At 36.4% G+C, this 9,465-nt stretch overlaps 1 protein-coding gene across 8 annotated transcripts in view; it reads right to left on the bottom strand.

The window, feature by feature from the left end:
• Positions 1 to 7,310, bottom strand: part of CHD2 (chromodomain helicase DNA binding protein 2) — an 87,055-nt gene extending 79,745 nt beyond the window's left edge. For 2 of the 8 annotated variants that reach the window (XM_034784267.1, XM_034784268.1), the window contains exons 1-2: positions 6,407 to 7,027; positions 5,939 to 6,067 (exon numbers count right to left, since the gene is read on the bottom strand). In XM_034784267.1, coding sequence (XP_034640158.1) covers positions 5,939 to 6,000 — 62 coding nt within the window. In that variant the 5' untranslated portion in view covers positions 6,001 to 6,067; positions 6,407 to 7,027. Of the gene's footprint in view, positions 1 to 5,938; positions 6,068 to 6,406 lie in introns of all 8 variants that reach the window. The other 6 variants (XM_034784269.1, XM_034784265.1, XM_034784274.1 and 3 more) reach the window with 5 other exon arrangements.
• Between the last annotated feature and the right edge of the window lie 2,155 nt (positions 7,311 to 9,465).

Raw genomic sequence — 9,465 nt, 5'->3', positions numbered from 1 at the left:
TCTATTCAAGTGACATCATCATAGGACCTAATCACATCAGCCATACCATCAGGGGCTCGTTCACCTGCACATCTACCAATGTGATATATGCCATCATGTGCCAGCAATGCCCCTCTGCCATGTACATTGGCCAAACCGGACAGTCTCTACGCAAAAGAATTAATGGACACAAATCTGACATCAGGAATCAAAATACTCAAAAACCAGTGGGAGAACACTTTAACCTGTCTGGTCATTCAGTGACAGACCTGCGGGTGGCTATATTACAACAGAAAAACTTCAAAAACAGACTCCAAAGAGAGACTGCAGAGCTAGAATTGATATGCAAACTAGACACAATCAACTCCGGTTTGAATAAGGACTGGGAATGGCTGAGCCATTACAAACGTTGACTCTATCTCCCCTTGTAAGTACTCTCACACTTCTTATCACACTGTCTGTACTCGGCTAGCTTGATTATCACTTCAAAAGCTTTTTTTCTCTTAATTAATTGGCCTCTCAGAGTTGGTAAGACAACTCCCACCTGTTTATGCTCTCTGTATGTGTGTATATATATCTCCTCATTATACGTTCCATTCTATATGCATCCGAAGAAGTGGGCTGTAGTCCACGAAAGCTTATGCTCTAATAAATTTGTTAGTCTCTAAGGTGCCACAAGTACTCCTGTTCTTCTTTTTGACTGATTTAGACCTCACTGCAAAATGGGCAGGATGACAAGTAAAAGCAGAACCCAGGCTCTAAAGATATATCTCCAGCGGTGAAAGCTAGTCTGTGTTGAAGGCATCACTAAACTCAGGCAAGAGGTTTTATGTATGGATATGAGAAGATAGGGGCCAACACCCAGGTAAAAGCCTGGGCAAATTCTGCAGTGAAGATACTTAGGGCTTGTTTACACTTGAAACTCTACGGTGGAACGCCTCCAGTGCTGCAAGTGTGCAAATGTATATTTAGCTACACTGAAGCGCTGTTAACATTAGCTTTATTATTATTTTTTTTTTTAACATTACCTATGCCCATGGGAGGGGTTTTCCTGTTGGCACAGGTATTCCACCTCCCTGAAAGGTAGATACTTCCATGAACCTAGCACTATCTACAAGGGGACTTCAGCTTAAAACATTGCTGAGGGATGTAAGCAAGGCAGCTGGGTTGATCTAGTTTTCTAGTGTAAATGAACGCTTAGTTGGCTGTGATAAATGAAGGCAGTTTCCGTAGGATTATGAAATCACTCAGTTGATCTATTTATTCTTGTCTTCCTTTTCTGTTACATAAAATACTCTGAAATCTGAGTAGCAGCCGTGTTAGTCTGTATCCGCAAAAAAAAAAAATACTCAGGGTAATACAGTTAGAGAATACATAGTGTTTGATTATTTCAAAGAAGTCTGAATTAAGTTTTTATTTGAGAGTTAAAGAAATAGTTCATAAATATTTAAAACTATTTCTAATTTCTTGCAGTGAGTTTACAAGAGTTCTGTATATTCTTTGCAGTTCTAGCAAAGCTCAAAAAACAAAATACAGTTTAAAATCTCTGAATCTATATTTGTAATAAGTTACTTCCTTAAAATAAAAATGAACCATCCCTTTGCATTTTATATAGATTACATCATAATACAACTAAACCAAATTTCTTGCACGGTATTTTCTCTGCACTGATGTAACATGGATTGCTTGGTTTTGCTTTTTTAAAAACCCTTCAGATTAGAAGTGAGCAGAAGATTAAGAAGTTTAAAAAAAAAAAGTCTGCAGAGCCATGGAGAACCAAATTCTGTAAGTGCTACTGCAGGTTTGGAACAAAAAGCACTCACAGTAACAACCAATTAGATTGTAAACTGGAGAACCAAAAGAAGGAATTTGTAGCCAGAACATGTTCAAAATGTATTTTGTTAAACATGTCCAGCATTGCTTGTCCTGTGTTTTTTTTTTTTTTAAAGGAGTAAAATGTGACCTGGCTAAAAGCATTTTTACACACTTATGGGGCAAGTAGGGAAATGGGGCTTCATCCATTTAAGATTTGTAAAGTTATAAAAAATGTCCAGCTGTTCAAGGAACACTAAAGGGTTAAAGGGTATCCAAGTTAAAAAAAAAAAAAAAAAAAAAGATCAAGGAAAATTCCACTAAAAATGTCCATAAAGAGGATGTGAGAAAATACATTGTAGATCTACTGCATGCACATACTCTCTCTCTCTCGCACACTGGAATGAATGCTGTGCATGCAAACGCTGTTTTCCCTGCTGGCTGAGCAGGCAATCGCTCTCTTGCCAAGAGTGGGGGAGGCTCTGAAAAGCAAGCTTATGCTGACATCACTAGAAGGCAGAGCTCTGCTTCCACAGAGGCGGCCGAGTGTTGACTGTCCTGTTACCAAGTGAGCTAACAGCCAATCAGATTCCACAGCAAAAACAAGATGGCCTTTGAACTCCCCACCAGCAACTTCCTGCTGTTTTCAGAGTACACACAGTGCAATGCAGCATGTCTGTCAGCTATGCGGCACAAAGGAACAGCCATTTTGTGACTGAACTGGACCTGCACCAAAATGCCAGGCGTTTAATCATTTTTCCTTCCTTCCAAGAGTGGCTAGTTTCCTTTTGAGCATTAACAAGACAAGAAATACTAATGGCTGATGAAACCAAATAGAGGTGTTAATTTTTGTTTCACTTTATTTTCCCCAGATAAAAATCCTCTTTTATATGAAACTACTTCTTCATAAAATGGCTGCCACAAACTGAATGTGTTCTGTTCTACAAAGTCTGCTGCACTCTGCAGTTCAGTTCTACAAAAGCAGCCGTTTGCCAAGAGGACAACCGATTACAGATCTAAAACTTCAAAGCTCTCAATGGAAAACAGGTCTAAATCCATTCACACAGAACTAATATTTCCAAATTGTATTTTATAACACGAAGCGCAAGTTGGAAGCAAATACAACTGTCTGTACTGCTTCTGCATCTCTTATGTAATAAAAATACAAGCCATGTCCATTTCATTATGGTTAGGGATGCGATAAGGTAACTGCAATGAAGAAATTCCAAGGGATTTAAGCAGAAGTTGGATCTATATGGTGTGTCCTTATCTTAAGTTATTTATACTACTGTTGTACAGGATTGCCAATTCCTAGATTTATTTCATCTTAATTTGTATTTCAGATACCAGTATTTGTGAAGTTAACGTTGTATTCAAAATTTATTGTGCAACTGCTCCTCTTCACATCATCTGCCTTTTTAAATAAAATGCATTAGAAAAGGCAGAAGATGCAAGAAAAAATATTTTTAAAGAAAGGTTACTGCCAACATTTTGTTCCATTGTTTAAAATTTTGAGTTATGGACAACAACATCCCAGCTTTCATCCTGGGTGAAGCAAGTTAAATCAAGTGAGTGATCTTAACAGTGAAGTTGGAAAGCTTGACAATTGCGTTACTGTCTGTATACTGAAATACAGGAAGAAGAGGTGTTGCTATTCATCCAAAAGGTCCCAAGAAAGGCCTTCATCTGTGCAGATGCTACTAAACTTTTTGTAAGAGTTAAACTAACATCATTTCCCCTTAGGAATAATTTCTGTTTCAAGTCTACTCTCAGAGGAGTTTGTGTTTGTTCAGATAAGTTTCCCCCCCCCCCCTCCTTTCCTAGGGCTGGAAATTCAGGAATCTCAATTCCAGTCATATTCCCTAGTCATTATACTAATACACACTCTACCAAATACATACATTGTTTCCCATCTGTATTTTTGCTTCTCATAACCTCAGATCAGTGGCACCAGTCACTCATATCCACCTTACCCTTCCATTTTCATTACTGTAGCCTCCAATCAAGGCATGATTATGTAATATGACTTCACACATTACCTAATGCTTCTAAGCTAGTCCAACAAAATTGTGAGAGGGGAGTCAAGTCACAGAAGCATGATCTGTGCAGACATCAATGTGTTTCAGGGTTACAGTAAAACAAGCTGAAGGCTTTACTTCCTAGAAATCATTTCCCCCATATCTTAAAGTCAACCTTAGAAGGCAAAGTATTTTAGACATTCAGCTGACTCAGCTCAGAAAATAAGGCTCATTTATAAATATGCTCTGTTCAATTGCTCCCACACTCCAGGTGAGTAGATATTACCAGCACTAAGTTTATTCTGGTGAAGTATGGGAAAGGGGGGAGAAAAATGTTAAGCATTTTACTTTTTTATTTAATACAACAGGTGAAACATATGGCTCAATCAATGATGCTAGACACATGATCTTTGCTACAAAAGAGCAAAATTACACATATGATGCTATGCAAATATTATACCCTTGGGGCAGAAAAAAATAAAATCAAAGGTTGTGTGTCTGTGTGATCCCAATTATTCACTCATTATACCCAGTTATTAGACTTCATTTTACTTGGCATAATGTTCCTACACTCCTAAAATGTATTTATTCTGATTGCTGTTGTTACTACTGATCATCCACATTTTTCAGTGACATTTAGATTAAAAAGCAAACCAACTTTTCTTAAAGTCAGGATTTTTGCAGCTGCACTTACAAACATAATTACAACCTTATAATTAAGGTTGAAAATATCTCAAACATTTTAAAAAATACAACTCCTTGTATATTCTGTGTGTATGATTTGGGGGTTTTTTTAAACCAATTTAACAATGCCCATTTTAAAATCAAATAAATGTACCTATTTCCATTTTAACACCTTTTATTACACTGCAATTTAAAAACATTCCTGATTAGCATGCAAAATTAAGTTTTAAAAGGTTATAACAAAATAACATGGTCACGAATGTGTTTCTACCACAAATATTTCAAGTTCATATCATGTTCAAGAATAGGTTAAATATTACTGGACAAAGAATCTTATTCATACATTTGATAAACTTACATAGTGCACATGTTGATACCAAAGAGTTTTAGAATTCTTTTTATTGACAATTACTTAAAAGATACTCAAGGAAAAATGAACAGGTCACGATTTAATAAAAGTTAACATAAATAGGCAAAATGCAATGTATTGACAAACACTGAAGAGCAATGCAAAGTTTTTAGACTTCAATGTTAGATTAAGCCAACATATTGTTTAAGATACAATGTTAAAAGCTAAATGAAGAACAAAACAAAGGGCTTAATGTTGTTGTAAGTCTATCAAATGTTAGCAGTATTTTCAACATTTTGTACTCTTCCTCAAATCAAAGTTAAATTTATAAAGTAGTTGAAAAGAATATCATTACTTGACATAAAAGTAAACACACATTCTGAGCAAAAATATACAAAACAAGCAATCAAAGGACACCAAGGTTCCCATTAACAATCCTAGTTTAGATTTTATAAACATGAAATACTATCACCACCAGGGGAAAGTTTGGTTAAATTGTATCAAAATACCTAAAATACCTAAACAGTATCAAAGTTCTGTAAGCCCAAATAAAATATAAAGTAAGGAGCATCAATCAAACAGGCACTTTTTAGTTTATATTTTAAAATGAACTTTTTTTCATTCATGTAAGTTTCTCTAGTGTCTATTTACTATAATTTACTACTACTAGGCTTCTGTATGGCCCTCAGTTAAAGTTTAGACTTCTGAGATTCTTCAAAGAAAAATTTGCCTTGTATGTAAAATGGTGCAATGCAGCAATGGCTAAACCGACAAGGTCGTTTTTCACAGAACAAAAAACCTAAAAACTGAAATTCAGAAACTGAAAAAGCATAACAGAGAAAGGGGCTCCCTTGAATAAAGGTACATTACCTTTTGACTCTGACATGGGCCCTTAAGTCACAACACAACTTTCAGAAATTGCTACCAAAAAAAAAATTAGGGTGTGGCATATTAACAATCTCAAGGTCATTCCTTAAAAAAGGAATCAAAATCAGTTAAATGTTTTGTATTAAGTATGGGCAGTAAACCAAAGCTGTCAAGGTAAACACTGTATTCAGAGGTTTTTAAAAAATAAAATAAAGTTGATAGATCATACCTCGATGCATTGCTGTGTACTGAACCCTCCTCTCCTTGGCTTTTGTCCTCATTTCTCATCATCTTTTAATTCTTAAATATTAAAGGGGGGTATCTGTGTTTGCTTTGATGTCCTGTGCCCAGGTATTTACTGTCAAAAGTTGAAAGAAAGGTAAGGTCCCAGTTTGTTTCATTGGCTTTCGTTATCAAGAACAAAGTCCTGACGCTGTAATGATAGTTATAACAATACACAACACTGATCAGCACAGGAAAACGGACATTTAAAACAATAATATTCATTTTAAAAAGAAAAAAATTGGAAGAGAAATCACCCAGAGCAGCATCCTGCAAACTTTCCCAAAGTAACAGAGGAAGCAAAAATCTCTGTATTTTATTGCGTCATTCCCAATACAGCTCAAATCGGTCGAAAAGTCAAAGTACTCAAAAACGGCAGAAATCTGAAAAATAATAATATTGATTGCCCACCTACCTGATCCATGCACCACCGCCAGGACCAAGCCGATATTAGTTTCGGGTAGTGGAAAAACATCAGATGCAAAATATTTGGAGGTAAAACGAAAACGATATATTTTTAGATAATAAAAAATAAATAGATTCTAATCCCCAAAACTATACTGCTGTGAAAGCAAAAGCAGCGATAATTAGTACAAAAAATGTCCGGGGGAAAAGCTCATTAGGAGAGCGCACAAAAATGGAGGTACGCCATGGCTTCTAAGCTGGAAAAACAACGACCTGGGCTCTCTCCACGGCTTCTTCTTTCCAGCAAGGCACGAAAAGAGAGCCTCCAAAAGCTGCTTTTCTGCACGAAAAAGGCTCAGCTAGCCCCCGATTCGTGCCTAGAACAGGTAAGGGGCTCTGGGGGCCCCCTGAGGCTGCCCAAAAGTTAGGGAAAGTTGCGTAAAGTGTTGGGAAGGCACGGAGCTCAGCGCGCTCTCTCTAAGGCACAGCCGCCATCTAGAGCTCCTTCCCAGCTCTGAGCTCTGCCTTTGATTGACACTCTCTACATTTACCCCACAACTCAGGTGATGTACCATAGACCCACCCCTTCATTTCTACCAAAAAAAAAGAGATAGCCTCTACCTAAAGGGTGCCTGCCACCCCCCACATCCTTGGCTTCTTCAAACCACCCCATCTGAGGGGGCACCTTAACCCCATCTGGCTCAGACACCCTTTTCAAGCCAGAAAGAAATGTAATTTGTTTCTTTTGTTTTAAAGATTTGCTAAATATTTCAGTCCATGGGCTAAAATTACTTCCTCCCTGGACAGGAAGTGGTGCTGTAACAAGCCATTTTGAAAGAATGGAAGAGGGACTAATAGCCAGATTTGAGCAACAGCCCTCCTTGGAAGTCAACCCCACCCAATGGGTAGCAATTTTTTTTAATTCAATCAAAAAAAATATCTTCAATCAATAATCCTTTCCCTTGTCACTCAATACCTATAATTTAAGATTGAAAAATGGAAAGTCACTACACCCTAAAGAAAGCAGTTTGACAGTAACCCTTTCAACTCAACAGCGCCTCCCTAGTGGTTCTTGAGAAGAGCAAAATTAAATAGCTATGTTATTTTAATTCATTAACCGAAGAGACTATTGCAAAAAAAAAATATAGCACCAGGTTGAGTATTGCCCATTTCTTAACCCATTAGTGTTTATAATAGATCTTAACATCCTAAAGTGGACTTTTTACAGTAATGTAGAATTCAAGGTCCAGAATTAGTTATTCATTACAAGCCAAGTAAAATCTCAACTACTATGTCCTGGTAGAGAAAACACCACTCATTGAGGAATTGGAAGGGATCTAAGCACAAGAGATGCCCTTATGCCCACTACTCCTCCCCCAACAAGCAAAAGTGATAACCAACTAGAAGCATCACCTAAGCTTTTCACACATTTATTATCCATTTTACAAGATATTGGCATCAGGCATCAGTGTTCAGATTTTCTGGTAATGTTTTGATTGGGGCTTTATACTAAGGGCATCAAAAATGGTACACTATCCCAACCAATGGCCAATAGCAAGTTCAACCAGTAAAACCCAAGTTATTTTCTTTCAGCTCCTCCATATCCTTCCCATTCTTGCCCTCAGTCAATCCACCCTGTCTCTTCAATGCAGTAAAATGAGGGTTGTGTAAATTTGATGTGCTATACCAAAATAGTGCAATATTGACTGGTGAGTGATTATATAAATATAGAAGAAAGCTAGTGACCCTCTGCGCACACAGCAAATTAAAAAAATAAATTACAATGTAAAAAGAGCACTAATTTCAAACTGAACTTTAACAGTACAAAGAAAATCTATTAATTTGAATACTCAGTCTTTTTTAGACAGTCTAATACTCAACCGCACCATATAATAAATGGCAGAAACAAGACTGGCTAGGTAAGTGTGTACATTCAACACTGCACGATTAAAGAGTTATGAACAGCCATCATCATATGTTAAGAATGAAGATTTCCAACAATTTATCTCAATGAATGACAGCTAAACATCTCTCATGCTAAATCTACAATATTTCTCATTTGGAGATCCCTTTTGTCCAGATTACCTCAATTAACACCAGGTCTGTCCTGGTATTCAAATGTGAGGAGAAAAGTTGGGCCACCTGTTCAAGATGAAATTTAAGTATAAAATTGTCTCTCTGTAGCCAACCATTGACCAATAACATACATTTCTTGGAAGTGGCAACGTGATTTTTGAACAATAACTGACTTTTAAAAATACTACTTCACATAGGTTAACTTTGGTGTTTTTTATCTAGTAACAAGAAAGATCAAATAACTCCACTTAACACTTATTTGTAAGGAATTATTAAGTCAACAAGAAATTCACAGTATACAGGATGGCCATGAACTGTATTGGACACTTGCACAGACTAATTCTAATCCATTTTAAATAAATTGGTTTAAACACTCATTAAGCCAAGGTACTCAACTCCACAGAAGTAAAAAATTTTAGAATGGTATAGGGGTTTTTTTGTTTTTTGTTTTTTTAAAATCAATCCAAAATGTAACAGAAGTTTCCAACACAAAGCACATGAAATTTAGCAAAGAAGTTGTTCAGGCAACTCATTTGAAGTTCACTATAAAGGTTTTGTATACACACCCTTCCACACAAACAACAAAAACAAAGAGTTCAGGATGACCCTTCACTGCAAACCAGTGACCATGCATTTTATTGCCTAGTTTGCCAATATATTTGAAATTTGTACCATCCTATGATAGCTTCACAATGTTTAACAAAAGGACTTTGACAACTGACCAAGTACTGAACAAAATAAAAAAACTGAACATTTTAACTCCATGAATAACTAAAAATAAAATATTGGACATTGAGACAAACTGAGAAGTCTTTGAAACCAAATACAGCCATATTTCAAATGAAGTATTTCATAAAGCTTACAAAGCCCTCAGTATTTACCAGCTTTAAAAATATTTCTCATTTTCAGAGTCCAGTGATCAAAGAAATTTAATGCACCTAAACATCAATACATTCCAAGTATTTTTCAGCCAGGAAAAAGACAAACCAAGAA

This window comes from Trachemys scripta, chromosome 10 (assembly GCF_013100865.1).
Source record: "Trachemys scripta elegans isolate TJP31775 chromosome 10, CAS_Tse_1.0, whole genome shotgun sequence".
Classification (NCBI taxonomy): domain Eukaryota; kingdom Metazoa; phylum Chordata; order Testudines; family Emydidae; genus Trachemys; species Trachemys scripta.
Note: the sequence above shows the minus strand (reverse complement) of the source record. Positions and strands in the feature narration are given on the sequence as shown.